At 37.9% G+C, this 20,449-nt stretch overlaps 1 protein-coding gene across 1 annotated transcript; it reads left to right on the forward strand.

The window, feature by feature from the left end:
* The first annotated feature begins 6,286 nt into the window (after window positions 1–6,286).
* Window positions 6,287–10,360, forward strand: LOC110032411 (protein LONGIFOLIA 2-like). Its single transcript, XM_020736041.1, has 4 exons — window positions 6,287–6,665; window positions 6,740–8,035; window positions 8,110–8,317; window positions 9,284–10,360. The coding sequence occupies exons 1-4, from the start codon at window positions 6,429–6,431 to the stop codon at window positions 9,907–9,909; spliced, it is 2,367 nt and encodes a 788-aa protein (XP_020591700.1). The 5' UTR covers window positions 6,287–6,428; the 3' UTR covers window positions 9,910–10,360.
* Window positions 10,361–20,449: the final 10,089 nt, after the last annotated feature.

The raw sequence follows: 20,449 nt of genomic DNA on the forward strand, positions 1-20,449 counted from the left end.
ACTTGTCTCCTAATTTGGAGAGGACCCGATTTTGGCCTATAATCTAGTTGGTCGTCTTTTGCACTTCTTTAGTATTTTGAGAAGATATTATATTGATTAGTGTTTGTACCTTCCCTGGATTGAATTTTATCCCCTTCGAGGTTAACGGGTCGCCCAAAAATTTATTTCTTGATGCCTTGAAGGTGCACTTGAGTCTCATGTTATATTTCTTGAGTCTCATGTTATATTTTTTTTAAGTGTTTTAAGGGTTTCTTCTAAGTCTTTTATATATTTCTTAGGAGATTTACTTTTTTTAGTACATCATTCACATACACTTCAATGTTTTTTTCCCTTTCTGTTTAGAAAATAACATTCATCTGCCAGTAAGTAGCTCCAACATTTTTCAATTTGAAGGACATTACATTGTATTAATGCACACACTTGGTAATGATAAACTTGATTTTATCTGCATCGCTCGAGTGCATCTTGTTTTGGTGATAACCACAAAACATGTCAAGGAAGCTCATTATCAAGTGGCCAACATTTGCATCCACAATTGTGATGATCCGATGTAAGGGGTAGCTATCCTTTGGGTAGGCTTTGTTCAGATTGGTGAAGTTCACACACTTCCTCCACTTACCATTTAAATTTTTGACCATCACCTTGTTAGACACACAAGTTAGATACTAGACTTCTCTTATGTACCTGGTCTCTAGTAACTTCTAAACTTTCTCTCGAATTGGCTCGGCTAGGGTGACAACTGAGGACCTCATCTTCAATTCTAGCAATTAAGCCATTGGATTAACATTCAAACGATGACAATCGACATCGATTGAAATCCATAACACATCGGTTGCGAGCCAAACACAGATATCTTGATTTTTCCGGAGGCTTATGATCAACGTATCTTTTAACCCCACATAAAATCTTTGCTTATTAGAAAAAAAAAATTTTGGGCTCACCTTTGGTCATCATTATTTGATGAGTAGTCTCACTAGTCTCGAGACCCCCCTCATGCAGGTTGTTGAGTTCATGTGGCACATGCTCGATGCTTCTGATTGCTCAGAGATAGCTAATGTGGGATTGCTTCAAGTTACCACAGATAGTGATCACTTCCCCATGGCTTAAAAATTTCACTGCGCATGGTAAGTTAGGGTAACATTTTTGAATAAATTAAGCAAGGGGCGGCCGAAGATGTCGTTATAAGTTTGCGGCAAGTCAACCACCAAGAAGTTCTCCGTGTTTGTCAATTATTTATCTTTTTTCCCATGGTAACTATAGGGAGATAGTCCTCGATGCTTCCTTCCTCTCGCCAGAAAAGCCATAGAGTCGACCTGCTGTTACAATCATCCGGTCGTTTTCAAGACACATATTATCAGACACCTCTTGGAACAGAATTTTCACCGAGTTGCCGGTGTCAATAAAAAAGTTACCATTGTGGTAGTTGATGATTAGCGTTGTAATAAAAATGACATTTTTGTAAGAATTGTATAATAAAGAAGAAAATAGTGGGTATTCACCCATCAATCAATGTATTTGGGTGTTTACAGTGCCATCACTTTTTGTCTATTTTTTGAAGTTCCTATTTTCAAGACTGTACCTTTACATGTGGGTCCTTCTATAGGCCTTTGTACTTCAACTGTAGCAATATTTTAATTCTCACAAAAAGTAGTTTCTAGACCAAAGACTTTCCATTCTCTACCCTTTTCACATAATGCTTGGTAATAAAATTGGATGGATAAAATTGTTGATAACTGAAAATGTTGGTTGAATATTATGTTGAACCGACGTAGATGCTTGATGATCATATAAAAGTTTATGAGAAAATTTTTGATTCCGCCTTATGATATGTTCAAAGTGATGGTGTGAACGCTTTAGATATTTTGAGTCTATTATTCAAAGTGATGGTGATATAGATGGGGATGCTATTAGTAGAATTCAAGTTGGTTGGTTAAAGTGGAGGAAAGCTTCGAGCCTATTTTGTGTAGAAAAGTAATGCTTCAGCTGAAAGGAAAATTTTATAAGATGGTGGTGAGACCTGCAATGCTCTATGGATTTGAATGTTCGCCATTAAAAGAGAGGCATAAAACTAAGTTAAGTGTTGCCGAGATGAGAATGCTTAAGTGGATGAGTGGTTTTACACTTCAAGATAAAATTCCCTCCGCTAAAACTTTCTCTTGCCTCTGGGTTGTTGTTACTGGAGCTACAAATTCTCTTATCTTTCTAACTTTGATCAATTTCTTGACTGAACTTCAGAGTTGTCGTCATCCTCCGTAACATGGTTGTGCTCTTGGTGATAACCATAATATTATTTAGGTCTCGTAGGTAAGCTCCAAATTTCATTGGAAGCACTCTCTTGAAGTAGTTTTTATTTTGGACAACCTCCATTATTTTGGCCATTAAGACTCTCAATGGAGTCATTTTTGGTAGGTCATAGTCGGGCAGCGGGCACTCGTTTTACTGAGCCGGTCGCTGATCAAGATATCAAGCCTGACTTCCTTGGTTGTATAGTTTATCAGTCACGCTATGATCTCAAGGCATTTGAGGGTCTTCGTATTATGGATGGGTGAAAGGGAGTGAGTTTTCTCTTGGTCTCCACCTTGCCTTGGGGAGCCCTCTTCTACAAGCAACAAGTGGATGATTACTTTTTGAAGGATGCAAGGTTAGAGTTGTACAACTCGACTGATATATGGTTGTTGGCAATCTTCAATTACTCAGCTAGTGTCTTTGACTATTGTAGACCCAAATTGTATTAGAAATGTCATTCTTTCAGCCTTTGAGCTATGGTGGCATAAGCCAATATGGGCTCTAGATCTCATACTTTCAACATCTCCTTTTGAAAGTGAGTGATGATTGAGCACAAACACTTCTTTTTCCCTTGATTGATTTTTAAGGGGGTCCGTGAATTCTATTGTGATTTTTGGACACTAGCAAACTGGTGCTAAATATTTATTTGAAGTTAGTGAACAATGTGATTACTCCCAATGATAGTGTATTGAACCATCTTAAGGTTGACTCCCCTTGTGTGGTGAAGAACAAAAGACACTTTAAAGCATCATTGATCCTCAATAGACACATAGTCGACATGAGCAAGGCTATGTTCTTTGTTGGATCGCTTCTACCCTTATAGGACATCAATGTCAGGACCTTGAACCTCTATCGGGGCTAGGCGCCAGAGATCCACCGATAGAAACCATTCTTAAATTAGTCAGGGTGTCTTAGTACGCCTGAACTGATGCCTATCAATCATGTTAACCGAACATTGTCAAAGTTCTGAGAGTCTCCATTTCGACCATTAGGCACCAAACCTTCCTTTCGAGAATGTTGCTCCCTTTCCCAAGCCAGTGCCTCTCAGGTGACATCGAACATTTGATTCTTTAACCTGTGGATCTACTAGTTCACAAACTCTCTTGGGCACTTCGTATTACTAGTGTATTGTTATGAGTTTCTTCTTCATGTTCTGCTCTTCTCCTTGTCTATAACATGATCAACAATCACCGTACATTTTAGAATATTAAATTCTAATTTTTCTATGAATCACACCCAGGAATATAACATAAAAAGGAGGGAGAGAGAGAGGGGTAGAGAAAGGAGTGAACAACAATGAATAATAATATGACTTGTATATTTTATTGTTAAAAAAACAATGCCCCTATTTATAGGCAGATGATACAATATAATGAAATTACATTTCCACTCTCTGCTTTAATAAGGGATATACAAGATATTCAAAGTATTTTACATTTATGAGTTTATTGCTTGAATGCTATATTGCTCGTATGACTGGCTAGTATGAATGCGACTAAGTGAGGTTGATCCAGTTAGTTAGGTTGAGTATGTGATGTCGGTCGGTTGAGCTCGATTAACCTTGGGTCGGCGGGACTAACACGATCATATAAGCTTTGTCGATCGGTTAATTTAGTTTGATTGTCTACCCTTGATCTATGGATGATGAGCTCTTGCCAAAAGAACCAGTCTAGTGTCACCTCCCAAAAGAGCACTTCAGGGTGGTGGACATCCCAGAACTTAAATATTACTTTTCGACCCTACACCTAGCCGATGTGAGACTTTTTGTCCTTGACATTCTCCTCCACTCAATCACGTGGCGCCCTCGTCACGGATCAGCTCCATCGAGAGTTTCACTAGACCATGGAGAGTCCACACACCTGACAATTGTTGGTCCCTAAAAAGGAGTTTCGGTGGTGTTCGTAGGATGACTGGTGATAGCGGAGAACTGGATTCATTCCTCGGGTCCGATCTACCAGAAGTATGTTGATCCCTTTGGCCGATTTTCTTGTAGTCACAAACTCAGATGCTTATATGTCTTGTTTTAGTCTGATTGGTTCAGATTCAGATCGTTCAAATGTTTTTTTTGTCATTCTTCTAACTCGCTCGACTTACAACTTAGGCCCGGACAATTATGTCTGATCAGATGAACGAGCCACTTGTTTGGATCTCCTCAGGACCCATGTTGGCTCATTTTTTATGCATAAATACAATGATAACCTCATACAATTATATTTATTAAAAAATTCACCTAAAAAAAAACTAGCATTTGACAAATAATATCTTCACTTAATTTTTAAATCGAAAATAGAAAATTAATAAAAAAAAATTGTTAACAATTTAATTAAAATTTAACCATAAATTTATCTTTGAAAAGAAATTTAACCATTTGTTAATTTCTTTTTTTAAAAAAAAAAAATCACCCCTCACCGTTGAAGGATTAGCCGGCATGCAAGTTGCAAAGATGACAAAATGAGGAGGTAAGGACAAGGATTGAGCTGACAATCATATCACAATCTTCACCTCTAATGGAAATAAAAAAAAAAAAAATTGCATTAATTATTTTTGTCTTATTACAAATAAAAAAATTATTTACAAAATTAACCACTTTTTTATAAATTTTATTATTTTCTTGCTTATTTCTTTTAATTTTTTAATTTCTAAGTCAAAATTGATATTGATTCAACATTTATGGAGTTTCATAAGATTCACCCCATACATTAAAAGTTGTGCCTTTCTAATTGTATTTTTAATGGTCCCAACAACTCTAACCAATTTCAACTTTTGTTTGTGCTTAATTGAAATTAAATAGATTTTTAGACCATCTAAATACCTTTAATTTTCCTTAAAAATTAATCTATTATTTTTTATATCTAATTATTATATCCTAAAATTAATTAATATATGAATTAATTTAAAAATAATATTTAAGTAATTGGAGTCGTGGCTATATAGAGTTTAAATTAGTTTTAATTTTTTAAGAAAAAAAAAAGAATATTAACTTGAATGTTTTTATATATTTTAATCTACTTTTTTTATTTATATATATTAGCTTGAAAAAAAATTAAAAGTGAATGAAAAATTAATTTTTGATTCTAACTTAAATATTACATAATAAAATTTTAATATATTTTTAAAAATAAAAGTAAAATTTAAAGCTTACTTCAAAAATTGTGGCATAAAGACTCTCGAGATCCATTGTTCTAAGGAGTTGATTAAGGTCCGTTTGAGGCAGTTTATTTGGTGCGGTGATGTTTTGAAAATTTAACTGGTCTGTTTGGGTAAACTGTGTTTTGACAAATTATGCATTTTCAAAAAGCTGAAAACAACGTTTTCACACCGCATCTATCTAGGTGCGGTGACAACTTTCTGACAACGATCTGATTTTTCTAAAAAAATAAAAAATTGTAATAACCACTACACCTAGCTTATGAGTAAATTATTTTTATTCAGCTTATCAATATATTATTCAATAAATTTTAGCTCCCCATACCCTAAATCACAAATTTTATAATTACACCATTTGCCAAAAAAAAAAAAAAATAAAAAAAAAAGTCAAAACGGGCTTGAATAGAGGTTGACTTATGGTTAATGCGCCAACTAACCTAGCTAAGTAAAGCCTAGTTAAAAATTGTCTTGAATGAGGACAAATTAATTTATTGTCATTATATTATGAGAGCCATTTACATACTTACCAAAAAATTTATATAGACTTACATATCTCAATATTTATATTTGCATGAAGAGCACATGAATCTTTAATATTATATATTAAAGTGTTAGAAATATAAATATAAAATTTTAGAAGCCAGATATGTAAATACAAAAAAATTCAAGGCATGCATCTAAAATTCTCATATTTTTAAAATTGAATAAAAGACAAATAGTAATTATTATTTATTTAAAATGTTATAAAAAAATAAAAAAAATATATATTTTTGTTATCTATAAAGTGTCAAAGATTAAGGAGTAGGACTATCCCGTCACTTGCCAGTGAAATTCTCGGAAGTCGTGTCATCCCGGGAGATGCTTTCTATTTCTTTGAGGGTATATTTGGAATTTCATATATTTTCAGGATACAACCGGCAATAATTAAAATGTTATGAATAATAGAGGATTTTCACATCCCATGGCAGCTTTAAAGGAGAGTTCTAGGCGTTCGGATGCAGAAGGAAGGGAACAGTGACGAGATCGCCGGCGTGATTCCGACGAGCGCCGCTGGGGAAAGAAAGATGATGCCGGGAATTGGCGTTGTTCGCGGAGTTCCGAGCCATAGGAAGTATGAGGAGCAGATGGAGCGGCAGATGGGATGTATGACTGGATTCATCCAGCTTTTAGATCCCCACCAGATTCTTACAGGGAGGCGTTTTCAGTCTACCAAGCGGCTTCCAAGTCCATTGGTGAGCTTTTATTTGTTTCTTGTGAGGTATTTAATTAACAGATCATTAGATCATGCATTCTTGGTTGGTGGCAGGCTGCTGGATCGACCTCGCCGTCGGGGAACTCAGGGATGTCAACGGATTCTGTGATTAAGGATGCTCCAGAGTTCCCGTTTTCTCCGTCGCCGATTGTATCTCCTGAGAACCATGTTGCGACGAACTTTCCGGGAAGGTATACACTGCCGCTTCCTGTTTTCGAGATAAAGGATGGGGTGAAAGCCTCATGGAAGCTGCCAGAAGCTCCCAGGCTCTCCCTCGACAGTCGTGCAAACGTTAATGCCAAGGGGAAGTTGTCTTCTCGTGAGATGCAGGCCTCGCCGGCGGTGATCAACGGGAAAGAGGTTTCAGAAGATAGGAATAATCAGGAGAAGCAGCGGCGTTCACCGAGCGTAGTGGCGCGATTAATGGGTCTCGAGGAGCTCCCCATTGAAGAACTGCCGAAGAGACCCGAACTCCGCCGATCCGCTTCCGAGTCTCGTGTTACACTAGATCCGTTGCAGTTCAACCTCCAGAATCCATTTCCGATGCCCTCTGAAGAGGATTTTAGGCTTCAGAAGGACTACAATCCGATAAGATCTCGAGATACTACTAAACCTGATGGCGCGCGTCAATCGCCTGGCATGTTTCTAAGGAAGAGCTTCGACGCCCAGGAATTTTTCCCCGAGGCAAAACAGGTTGGATCACACTCAGGCGAGGTCGAAAAGCGGCTTCGGATGCGAGGAATCGAAGAACCTGCTAGAGACCTGGATACACTGAAGCAGATCCTGGAGGCTCTCCAGCTCAAAGGTCTTCTCCACTCCAAGCAACCGGAGCAACAAGTCGTCCATCTCAACGACTTTTATGACCGTCTTCCCCGATCCTCCACCGTTCATCCCCCTATCGTCGTCATAAAACCGGCACCCAAGCCTCCTCCGCGCCTCGCCGGAAGTGAGTCTCCAACCTTACATTCCAGATCCACGCCTCCCCGCCGGATACCGGATCCCGATCCACCTCCGACAACTTCCCTTCCAGACCGGCTTGAAATCGACCATCATTTCCGTAACGCCGGCCGGCGTAGCCCTAAATTTCCTGAGCCAATCTTAGCCTCGAGGAACCCTAGAGACCCACCAAGTCGCCGAAGGCCTCAAAAAGACGAAGGCCAAACTTCCCCCCTTCCTCCGCGGCGCATTCCGGCCGCGCATTCCCCGAAATCGAGCCCGAAGAAGCTTGGATTCCCGCCAAAGCACCGGAGGCCAAATCACATCTCTCCCAAAGAGGTCCATTCAACGGCTGAGGACGATACCTCCACCACCCTCTCCGATACCAGCAAAACCTCCCATTTCGATTTTGAGGTAAATACGAGCTCCACTCTTCACAGTTTTATCAATGAATAAATTGAATATGTGATTAGCATCGCCATGTCCAGCGCGCGGGAAACGAGGACTATAGTTCTGGGCGGAGATTGTTAGAGAGATGCGACAAGCTGCTCCACAGCATCGCCGCCATCACCTCCTCCGTCGAACAGGTTATTCCGACCGACCGGCAGCGCAGCCCTGTATCGGTTCTCGACTCCTGTTTCCTCTCCGACGAGGGTTTAGCTTCCTCCCTCCCAAATCGCCCCACCGGGTTTACTGGTACGCCCCGTGACTCGATTTACAAATGTTTCGCCAGCTCTCGCACAGCTGGCTTTGCATTGGGGTTTGTCTGCAATTATTCTTTTTGTGCGGGTGTCAATTTTTTGCTAAATTATAAAGTAAATCATAGTTCACAAACAAAATTTTTTAAAAAAATTGTTTGTGAATGCTGCGGGCAGCAGCTGCATTCATTGGATTTAATAATCATGTTGACTTAATATTAACTTTTATGTAAAAGACAGCATTGTAATTTCATGGTTAAAAAGATATAAAAGAAGGTTTTTTATGTATGCATGTCATTTATTTCTAATTTATTACGCACTTTGACTTTTGCTTCTCATATATATATATATATATGCATATTTAATTTTATAATAAAATATTTGTAATATTTATTTATTTTAAATTGATTTTTTTTTAAATTTACCAGATTTTGCGATAGCAGGAAAAAAACTGTTGCAAGTGAAATTTATTTAGGTAAAAGATAATGGCGGCTTTTACGGAACAATCATTTTAAATATAATATTTTAATTATTAAAATTTTAAATATTACATTTTAATCCTCTAAAATTTTAAATATAATGTTTTAATCACTTAAAACTTTCAATGAAAGCTTTAAATTTTAAGTAAATGAGGGTGATTGTAATAAAAAAAATATGCTTAAAAATATAATACTTAATGAGTGTGATTAAAATATTATATTGACATCTAAAAAATCATAAAAATAAAACGGTTAAATATTGTTCTTTAAAAAACAGTAATTTTTAAGTGTTTTGTACTCAAATACTTTTTTTTATAAACATCTTTTAAATTATATAAAACATCAAACAATCGTCCTGCATTTTTCTTGATGTGCATCCTTATAAAAAAATATGTTTTTTTCCCTAATAAATTGCTGTATACTCTCGTCTTTTACAGTAAATTACCGATTTTTATATAACAAACCCTCGATTCTCCGTCCTGCAGATGAATTAACCGACTGGCGCGAGGAACATTCGAAACGTAAGCCGACATCCGCCGCCGGTTCCGACTCTCCTTCCGTTTCCCATGAACATCAAACCACGTCGAGCAACGACCAGCACGAGGACTACGCCTTCGTCCTCGACGTGCTCCGCCAATCCGACCTCCACCCCAGCGCCGACGAAGCATTCACCTCTATCGAAAACCGTCACCGCTCCTCCACCACCACTTCCTCCACCCTCCACCGTCGTCTCATCTTCGACACCGTAACCGAACTCCTCAACCGGAAGCGCGATATCTCCCCTTGGGATACCTTTTCCGGCGCATTGGCCGCCACCTGCGCGACCTCCCATACACGAGCGGTGTGGGATGAGCTATGCCAGATCCAGGTGCGGATCCCAGCGGCGAACGCCATGGAGGCGACCTGCAATGTGATAAGGAAGGAGATGACTGGGAGTTGGGATAGGGAGCAAGGATGGGTGGTGTTTGGCGAGGAGATGTCGGAGGCTGTGCTGCACATCGAACGGTTGGTGTTCAAAGATCTTGTGGCTGATACGATTCGGGAGCTGGCGGATCTCGCGGGAAGGTGCAGGCGAGGCGTCGCGATCTCGCGACGGAAGATCGTGTTTTGATGTGAGGTACCAGCTTAATTTTTCTGGAAATAATTGACTGCACTCTCTGCTGCGGGGTTGGGGGATATAGATAAGACTCTGCGTTGGCCGATGCGACGGTAGGCACTAAGTTGTTTGGTTGGCTTGTTTTTTACGAGCTATGGCCGTGTGGGGGACTGGTGGAGATTTTAGGCAATAATCTGTATGGGATTTGTTTGAATCATTTTGATGAGACTAATTTAAACTTAAAAAAAACAAGGGAAATACTTGCTTGTTGAAAATTTGCTATTTATTTATAAAAGTAGCACCTGGGTCAATATCTATCTCTTGAATTCAAAAATGCTGGCTCAAATCGAAAGAATTGAGCATTGGACCGTTGGACAGATGAGAGAGAGAGAAATATAATACAATGTGATGTGTCTGTTGTAATGGTAACACTTTAAGTAATTAATGCACCTTTATACTTGTAATTGACTCTTGGATCCATAACTGAAGCTGATACTATTCCATATTCTTAACCGTTAAAATGGAAAGCACTTAGTGACTTGCTGGTGTTGTCATTCAGTCATGTGACAATTGTAGTGGTATATATGTAAAAATAGAAGAACGATCAACAAATAAAGAGAAAAAGTGGAATGAGAAAATTCACACCATAAAACAATAACACAACGGAACACATAAATTTACGTGGTTCGACAAATTGCCTACGTCCACGAAATTGCAGAGTATTTTACTACTTGAGGAATTTACACAAGTCGATTGTCTCGACTTACAAGAGGGATTTCTCACTTCATTGTTCTCTCTTTTTCTCTCTCTACACCGAGATACACCTAAAAAAATAAACTTACATGAGAAATAAACTCAATTCCTCTTCTGCCACAAGTCACCAAGAAGAAGTTAAGGAAGAGCAATCTTCTTTTTTTTTCTTCTTTCTTCTGTTGTAAGGAACTACTACTTGCACTTCTCTTCCTCTATCCTGTGGAAGCAAAATTGTCGAAGAACACAAAAGAGATCGTGCAAAATCAGAAGGAGAGCTGTGCGATATCTTTCTTCCTCTTCTGTTTGTTGTGGTGTATATGATATATTTGAAATTTAAATCGATCGACGACGAAGCGAATAAAATAGCACGAGAAAATTCACATCAAAAGAACACATATTTACGTGGTTCGGCAAATTGCCTACATTCACGGAGTTGCAGAGGATTTTAATACTTCAGAAATTTATAACAATCATTCGTCTCAACTTATAAGAAAGATCTCTCATTTCCTCGCTCTCTCTCTCTCTCTTCTACTTCTCTCTCTACATCGAGATACACACCGAAGAAGATGAAAAATGGAGAAACCACCTCCAAGAGAAATAAACTCAATTTCTCTTCTTTCTTCTTCCTTCTGCCGCAAGGAACTACTTCTTGCACTTCAATTGACTTCAGTTCTGGTACAAGATCCACATGCTGAAATCAACTGACAAAGAACACTGAGATACACCGAAGAAGAAACACGTACAAGATCCACATGCTGAAATCAACTGAATTCAGTTCTGGTAGCTTGCCTCTGGACTGAAGTTCCTTCATACCTCTTTGACTCATGGTGGGCAAGTCTGCAATACCACAACTCTGTTGTGCTCTCTGCAACAGTAGTATCAACACTGTTAATTAAACCAGTAGTCATATACAATGTACCTGTTTTCTTACCCCGTGCCAGTACCAATGCTCCTTTAGTAACCTTCCAGGTACTATCTGAGAAAACTATTGAATGTCCACATTCGTCAAGCTGCCCAACAGAAATGAGGTTCTTCTTCAGTTCAGGAATGTGTCTGACCTTTTGCAGAGTCCACTTGTTTTTATTTGGAAGTGCAATGTCAATATCTCCCATTCCTACCACATTCAAAACTTCTCCATCTGCTAGATATACTTTTTCAAAGTCACCTGCAACATAATTCCGCATCAATTCCTGATAGAAAGTTGTATGGTACGAAACTCTTGAATCCAGTATCCAGTCATCAACAGGACTATGAACTGTCAGCAGTAGGGCATCATGTTCAGTTACCACATTCGCACTATCAATCTCCTTCTTAAGATTCCTGCAGTTCCTCCTTATGTGGTCAGTTTTGCCACAATTCCAGTAAGTTACTTGTTTACCAGGCCTTGACTTGCTCTTGCTTCTGTTCTTTGATTTTGATCTTTCCCAGTTTGAGTTCCTGTCAAGTGATCTTCCTCTGGAATCAACATTTAGTGCCGAACTCGAACTTGAGATCTCGCCAGAATCTTTTCTGCGCACTTCCTCGGCCAAAATCAAATCACAAATATCTTCAAATTTCAGTTTAGATTTACCTGCAGAATTACTGACAACCATCTTCATAGCTTCCCAGCTATTTGACAATGAAGCCAACAAGATCAAGACACGTATCTCATTATCAAATTCAATTTTCACAGACGATAATTGATTTGTGATGATATTGAAATCATTCAGGTGTTGTACAACAGACGTACATTCCGCCATCTTCAAATTGAATAACTTCTTCATCAGATATACCTTGTTATTCGCCGATGACTTTTCATACATACCTGACAGGGCTGTCATAAGATCTGCAGTTGTCCTCTCCTTGACGACGTTGTGTGCAACGTACATCGATAGGATCATTCGAATAACCCCCAGAACCTGTCGATCCAACATATTTCATTCAGTCTCATCCATCATTTCAGGTCTTTTCCCCAATAACGGAAGATAAAGTTTCTTCCCATAGAGGTAGTCCTCTATCTGCATCCTTCAATAATCAAAATCTGTGTCATCGAACTTCTCGATCCCTGAAATCTTCACGTCGTCTGTAGCCATTGTCTTTGATACCATTTATTGTGGTGTATATGATATATTTGAAATTTAAATCGATCGACAACGAAGCAAATAAAATAGCACGAGAAAATTCATATCAAAAGAACACACAGATTTACGTGGTTCGACAAATTGCCTACATCCACGGAGTTGTAGAGGATTTTACTAATTGAGGAATTTACACCAGTCGATCACCTCGAGTTACAGAAGAATCTCTCACTCTTCGTTGCTCTCTATGTTCTCTCTCTACACCGAGATACACAGAAGAAGAAACACGTACAAGAGAAATAAACCCAATTTCTCTTCTTTCTTCTTACTTCTGCCGCAAGGAACTACTTATTGCACTTCTCTTCCTCTGCCTCGAGGAAACTTTTCTCTATCCCGAAGAAAATCAAAGAAGAACACCGTGACTTCGTATCCACAAGATCTGAATGAGAGCCTCTCCTTTTATCACGAAGAGAAATGAAGCGAAGGGATGCTTCGCTTTGCGAAATAGAGGAGGCGTGAGCGGTACGCGAAGCTTCGCGCGCAAAACTGAGGAGGCGTGACTGTTCACGTGCGCGGGAGACAGGAGGCGGAGACGGGATCGCGATCGGGAGTGGAGCGGGAACGGGAAGCACCGATTCGTGAATTAGAGGCGGGAGTGTGAGTGGTGAAATCGGGCTCCAGCCCTTACACTGTTCGCAACTTAAAGGAGCGGGGCAGTGTCGATTCGCGAAGCGACATAAATGGCGGGAACAGTTTGCGAACATCAGGGTCGGGGCTTTCGTGATCGGGAACAGGGAGCGAGAGTGGGCGTGAGAGGCGGGAGCGGGATTTCTTTTTTTTTTCGTTCGATCGGGCTTCAGCTAACAAATCTATCACTAAGAGATCGATACACAAACTACAACAACTTCCTCAAACTGATATCCTCTACTGACAGCGTCGCTCTTTTCTTCAAACATGAATCCTCCACCTCTACAACTCAAATCCCTTTGTCTTCACACCAAAAGACCAATTGAAGCTGCGCACAACTTCAGTTTCTCAAGACTAACTGAACTTAGTCAACATATCAGCAAGGTCCACATAGTCATGCACCTCCAAGCTATTTCCTAGGTTATTCTTGTCTCTGCTTACAACTCTCACTGCATGACAATCTCCTGCCTTTGCTGAAAGTTTTTTCCAACAAGTCTAGCCTTATAGGTCTTATTGTCATCAAACTCAGTCTTCATTCAGTGCACCCATTTGTTGTGTAATACCATCTTTCCTAGTGAAAGTTTTGTCAGCTCTCACTTGCTTGAATTTTCATCTAGCAAGATTTCTTCATTTATCTGTGGTTCTCTACCATATGTTTGTGGAACAATAGGAATGTGTGCTCCGGACCCACTCTCCTCTCTACTTCCATCACTGCCCTGCACCGTAGCCTCTGGTAGATCAATTCCTACCACATTCAAAACTTTTCCATCTGTCAGATATACTTTTCTAAAGTCAACTGCAACATAATTTCACATCAATTTCCGATAGAATGATGTATGGAAAGAAGCCTCTAAATCTAATATCCAGTTATCAACAGAACTATGAACTGTCAACAGTAGTGTATCCTGTACTTTTTCCGATACCACATTTGCGCTATCATTCTCCATTTTCTTGGGATTTATGCAGTTCCTCTTTGTGTGGTCAGCCTTGCCACAATTCCAGTAGGTTGTTTGCTGACCATACTTTGATTTGATTTCCCTCTATTTGAGTTCATGTAATGTGATATCTTTTTGAAATTAACATTCAATGCCGAACTCGAACCTAAGATCTCGCCAGAATCTTTGCATCTCCTCAGTCCAGTCAAAATTAAATCACAAATATCATCATATTTCAGTTTAGATTTTCCTGCAAAACTGTTAACTGTTATCCTCATGGTTTCCCAACTATTTAACAATGATGCCAACAATATCAAGACCATACTTTGATTTGATTTCCCTCTATTTGAGTTCATGTAATGTGATATCTTTTTGAAATTAACATTCAATGCCGAACTCGAACCTAAGATCTCGCCAGAATCTTTTCTGTGCATCTCCTCAGTCAAAATTAAATCACAAATATCATCATATTTCAGTTTAGATTTACATGTAGAACTGTTAACTGTTATCCTCATGGTTTCCCAACTATTTAACAATGATGCCAACAATATCAATGCACGTATCTCATCATCAAAATTAATTTCAACAGACGACAATTGATTTGTGATAATATTGAAATCATTCAGGTGTTGAGTAACAAAAACACCTTCTGTCATCTTCAAGTTGAATAACTTCTTCATCAAGTATACTATTATTCGTCGATGACTTTTCATACATATCTGATAAGACTGTCATGAGATATGCAGTCGTCATTTTCATGAAAACGTTGTGTGCAACGGACCTTGATAGAGTCAATCGAATAACCCCCAGAACTTATTAATCCAACAAATTTCATTCTGCCTCGTCCATCATTTCAGGTTTTTTCCCTAATAACGGAAGATGAAGTTTTTTCCTATAGAGGTAATCTTTTATCTGCATCATTTAGTATCCAAAATCTATGTCATCCAATTTGTCGATCCCTGAAACCTTCACTTCATCTGCAGCTATTATTCTTTCTCAGATCCGAAACCACAGTCTCTGATACCAGTTGTAGTGGTATATATGTAATGATAGAAGAACGATCGACAAAGAAAGCGAAAAATTGGAACGAGAAAATTCACTCCATAAAATAGTAATACAGCAGAACACAGATTTGCGTGGTTCGACAAATTACCTACGTCTACAGAGTTGCAGAGGATTTTACTACTTGAGGAATATTACATCAGTCGATCGTCTCAACTTACAAGAGGGTTCTCTCACTTCCTTGCACTCTCTTCTTTTCTCTCTACACCGAGATTGACCGAAGAAGATAAACTTACAAAGAAATAAACTCAATTTCTCTTCTACCACAAACCGCTATTATTCTTTCTCAGATCCGAAACCACAGTCTCTGATACCAGTTGTAGTGGTATATATGTAATGATAGAAGAACGATCGACAAAGAAAGCGAAAAATTGGAACGAGAAAATTCACTCCATAAAATAGTAATACAGCAGAACACAGATTTGCGTGGTTCGACAAATTACCTACGTCTACAGAGTTGCAGAGGATTTTACTACTTGAGGAATATTACATCAGTCGATCGTCTCAACTTACAAGAGGGTTCTCTCACTTCCTTGCACTCTCTTCTTTTCTCTCTACACCGAGATTGACCGAAGAAGATAAACTTACAAAGAAATAAACTCAATTTCTCTTCTACCACAAACCACCAAGAAGAAACCAAGGGAGAACAATCTTCTTTTTCTTCCTTCTTTCTCCTTCTGCTACAAGGAACTACTCCTTGCACTTCTTTTCCTCTATCTCGTGGAAGCAGAATTGCCGAAGAAGAACACAAAAGAGGTCGTGCAAAATCACAAGAAGAGCTGTGCGATACCTTTCTTCCTCTTCTGTTCGCAACTTAAAGGAGCGGGGCGGCGTCGATTCGTGAAACAACATAAGAGGCCGGATTAGTTTGCAAACAATAGGTTCGCGATCTTTCACGATCAGGAACAAAGAGCGGGAGTGAGCATAGGAGGCGGGTGCGGGATTTCCTTTTTTTGTTTTTGTTTAATCGGGCTCCAGCTAACAACAATTATTCAGTCGGCTAGAACGTTTTTGCTCGGCCTCCTTGGGAGAATCCTCGATAGAGACCCTTATGAAGTCCGGGTGAACATGGACGATTAGGCAGAGTGTGTATCACTGTAATCAGACAGACAACTCTTTTTGAACAAGGGGCCTTTTGAGAGGATTGGAAAGAGACTGGTGTACCTTTTGCTCATTTATGTGAAGAATCTCAAAATCATTAGAGGGAGCTAGTTGTAGCTGGAAGTCCTTCGGATCTGATGGATCTTGTTGTTTTGTTCTGCTGAGCTTTCATTCGAATGAAACAACACTTGACGTCTTAATTTTTTGACTCCTGATGCAATCCTTTGGTATCTATTTAGCAAAATCTATCGAATTTCCTCAAGATTTGTGCAGTCATATTTTTGATTTATACTATCCATTGAAGTTTGATACGAATGGAAAATATGAGTTGGAATTTTATAGTAAAGTTTGATATTTGTGTGAGAATTTGAAAATACATGAAAAAGAGAATCTAACACTTTTTTTATGGAATGGGTTGAAATAATGATAAATATTAGTGAAAATAATGTATAATTATTTTAGTGATTCGAGCTATTATCTAATTGGAAGCTATGTTAGATTCACTGGAAATCCATTATTTAATGAGTTGAGACAGAGCTAAACCTGAATCTATTTCTGAAATTGTGACACAATTGATTAGCTCTCACTTCACACAATGCCACACCATGAGTTGTCTGTTTTTTGAAAAAAAATATTGCAGGCGAGTTTTGCTGAGGATTTTTTTTATTAGTTAGTTTGGCTGTCTTAGTCTCATAATCCCTATGTTGCAAAGCAGAGGTAAAGCAAATGTAGACTGACATGGACTGAAACGAGCTATTAGCTTACACGTACTGCTAACCCTACCTAACTATATTCTTCCGAAGGAAGACAGGAAGATATGTAGCGGGCCCGCCAATTGTGGACTTTCATCGCGTCACTCTTGATTTGAGCTTGTGATGGATTAATTAATCGAGTTTGAGTTGGGACTGTGCTTAATTCTCGAGTTACCTTCAACTCGAGAGCTAATAAGCTGAGTCGGGGCTGGCTTAAGCTCCCTAGACTCTTATCGAGCTAAACCCGAGTTGGTTCAGTTATTCTCCATAAGCTGTCATGATGTGGCAATTGATGCTAATATCACATTCATGATTGGGAGTCCATATTGCACATGATAGAATTAATCAATAATTGCGCATGGATAAGGACCCACATATAATGATAATTAAAAATAACATGAACAAACAATAGAAATGATTGCCAAAATCCTAGAAACAGACAAAATTTAAATCTATGACCACAAAAGCATTGTTAAATAAAGATATAAATCTCTAAGATAGTACCAATATATGAATCTCACTTATACTTATTTCTCTAGGTAGCATAAGACAACTAAATATGTAGCCAAATTATGATTTAATATCGTCTTCCAATGGATGCATATTGAGCCCAAATTAATGAAGTAGGCAAGAAAGCTAATGATAATCACATACCTTTATAGGGAAAGTGGGGAGCTAAGTATGCATCAACAAATAACACAGTAATGCCACCAAAAGGTAAGTGTAATAAGCATTTCCTATTTTAGATTCAATAATGTTGGCCCTTCATGGGTTTCATCAAGTTCCTAGCTTGAAAAAAAATCTAAATATCATGTATATGGGAATCATTAGGGGTGTGAATGAGCAGAAGTAGAGGAAGTGTAGGCTCGACTCGTTAAAAAATACTATTCTTCGTGTTCGGCTAGTTTTATATATCAAGTGCAAAAAAATTGTTTTTGTTTGCTTGGCGAGCTAAACACTAGAAAACAAGCCGAATACGTGTTGATTGTGAATAATGAGTCATTTTAATAGTCATAGTCACACAGTCGTAGGAATTCAAGGGTATGACCGGATTGAATTTTATTATTTATATTAAATTATGCATCTAAATAGAATTTAATTTGTTTTTATTCTATTTTTTAAATTAATAATTTTAATTGATTATAAACCCTTGTAGCCTTATAATCAATTCAATTATTTCGACCCAAAATGAGTCTAACACGAACGAACAAATCTTTGTTTGTGTTCGACTTGTTCATATATCGAATGCAAAAAAATTGTTTGTGTTCTGCTCATTTGCTTAGCGAACAAGTCGAACCGGAGTTACAAAATGAGCTTAACATGAGTTGTTCGCCAACAACAAGCCATTTTGATAGCCCAAGGAATCATCATCCTTTTAAATACTAATGAATCAACATTATTAGCATGAGGGCACAAAATGCTTCCAAAAAAATAAAATAATATACATCCACAACTAACATAACATTATAATATCAAATTGCCACACTAACAAATCCAAATATCCCCAAAGGAATTAATAGCAAATATCACATCAACTAATGCAAGATCTTAAAATGCAACTATTAAAATAACTAATTGCTTAACAAAGATATGGGCTTAAAAAAACAATTCCCTAAGAAATTAACTAGAAAAATGTGTTGCAAAGAGTGGTGAAAAACTCAATATCCATCACAACTAACATGAAAAATAGCTTGTTTGACAGTTATTTGTAACATGACAAAAAAACTATTAAAGATTCAAATAATTATGTGAAAATACATTTTTGTCATAATTTTCTGCAACACAATTTATGGATTTAAGTTGCTAAAGAACTTTCTATCATTGTAAGTTCATTTCTTGCGAACCCATCTTTGATATTATTATTTTATGTGTACTAAATTTTCTAAAGTTTGTCATTTTTTCCCCAAATGCAATTACAACTTTTTATAAAATCTAATTTGATAATTCATTTAATTTCTTTCACTTTTAATATGCTTTCTCAGTTATTTTTAACTTTCTCACAAAATCCTTATATCAATACAACTTTTTTTTTTACTTTAGTAAAAAAAATTTCAATCCAAATATTTTCTTAATGCTAGTTATGTGATTTTAATTTTTGATTTTTAGTTATTAGATGTAGATTAGTTTATGCTAACTTAAGTTATCCTTTTGCACATTGACCAAAGAAAAATATGTTGAGATTTTCATACCTAATTTATACTGATTTTGATGATATTTCACGATATTTACTGATTTTGATGATATTTCACTTTAAAGAAGGGTATTTTTGATGTCTTATTGTAGGTATGATTAATTATGGTCATTGAAGCAAAAAGATGAAAAACGGTACAATTTTGAGCAAAAACAAGCAAGAAATGATATTTTGCCCTATCACCTTTCGATAAGTCTTTGGATGCTTAATCTCTTTTATACTTCTTGCATATTTTTGAATGAGATTACACTTTAAAGGAAAGTTGATTTCATGCTTATTTTGTAGGGCTATCTGTTAGGAATGCAACGTAACTGAAATGGTGCGAAACAGAGCTAAAACAGAGCCAAATGGAGCGAAACGGTGAAGCTGCGCAGTCTGCCCGCCGACGGCGCCAAAACGACGCCGACGGCGAGATTTACCCGAGAAGACCGAAAAATGACAGAAATGCTCGCCTACAGCGCCCTCGAGCCCGCCGACAGCCCCCGGGATGACTATGGATCGACTTTTTGCGGTTATGGGCTGAAATTCAATGTATTTAGACGCTTTTTGGAAAGGTGCTTGTGGCAACTCTTCAAACTTCATCCCTACACTTTAAAAGAACGAATTTAGGTTAAAAAAAGAGGATTATGTGTGAGAGGAATGTTAAGAAAAGTGTGGAGAAAGTTTAGAGTTTTTAGAATAGGAGTAGAAATGTAGATTTCTACCCTTTTTGAGAGATTGGAGAGGAGATTTTGAGAGAATTTGTAAGGAGATGTTCTAACATTGCATGGATCGGCGGGAGACTTTGTGGGAGAGATTTTCTTCTTTCTTTCAAAGGGAAAAAACTAAGTATTGTGTTCTTCATTATCTTATGGTTTTGTAAACACTTATCTAGTGGATTTGCTTTGGTTAAATGAAGTTTCCGTTGTGTTTTCTTCGTGCTTTGTGATGGGCATCTCTTACTATTTCTTCTTCTTTGGAAATAGTTGTATGAGAAGATTATGCCATTGTTTTCATTTGTAATGAGTAGAATTCATG

Source organism: Phalaenopsis equestris, unplaced genomic scaffold (genome assembly GCF_001263595.1).
Source record: "Phalaenopsis equestris unplaced genomic scaffold, ASM126359v1 Scaffold000938, whole genome shotgun sequence".
NCBI classification, from domain to species: domain Eukaryota; kingdom Viridiplantae; phylum Streptophyta; class Magnoliopsida; order Asparagales; family Orchidaceae; genus Phalaenopsis; species Phalaenopsis equestris.

Coding starts and splice junctions, on each gene's coding strand:
- LOC110032411 (XM_020736041.1), top strand. CDS start 6,429: ATGCAGAAGGAAGGGAACAGTGACGAGATCGCCGGCGTGATTCCGACG. Junction 6,666..6,739: donor AGCGGCTTCCAAGTCCATTG/GTGAGCTTTTAT, acceptor GGTTGGTGGCAG/GCTGCTGGATCGACCTCGCC. Junction 8,036..8,109: donor CCTCCCATTTCGATTTTGAG/GTAAATACGAGC, acceptor CGCCATGTCCAG/CGCGCGGGAAACGAGGACTA.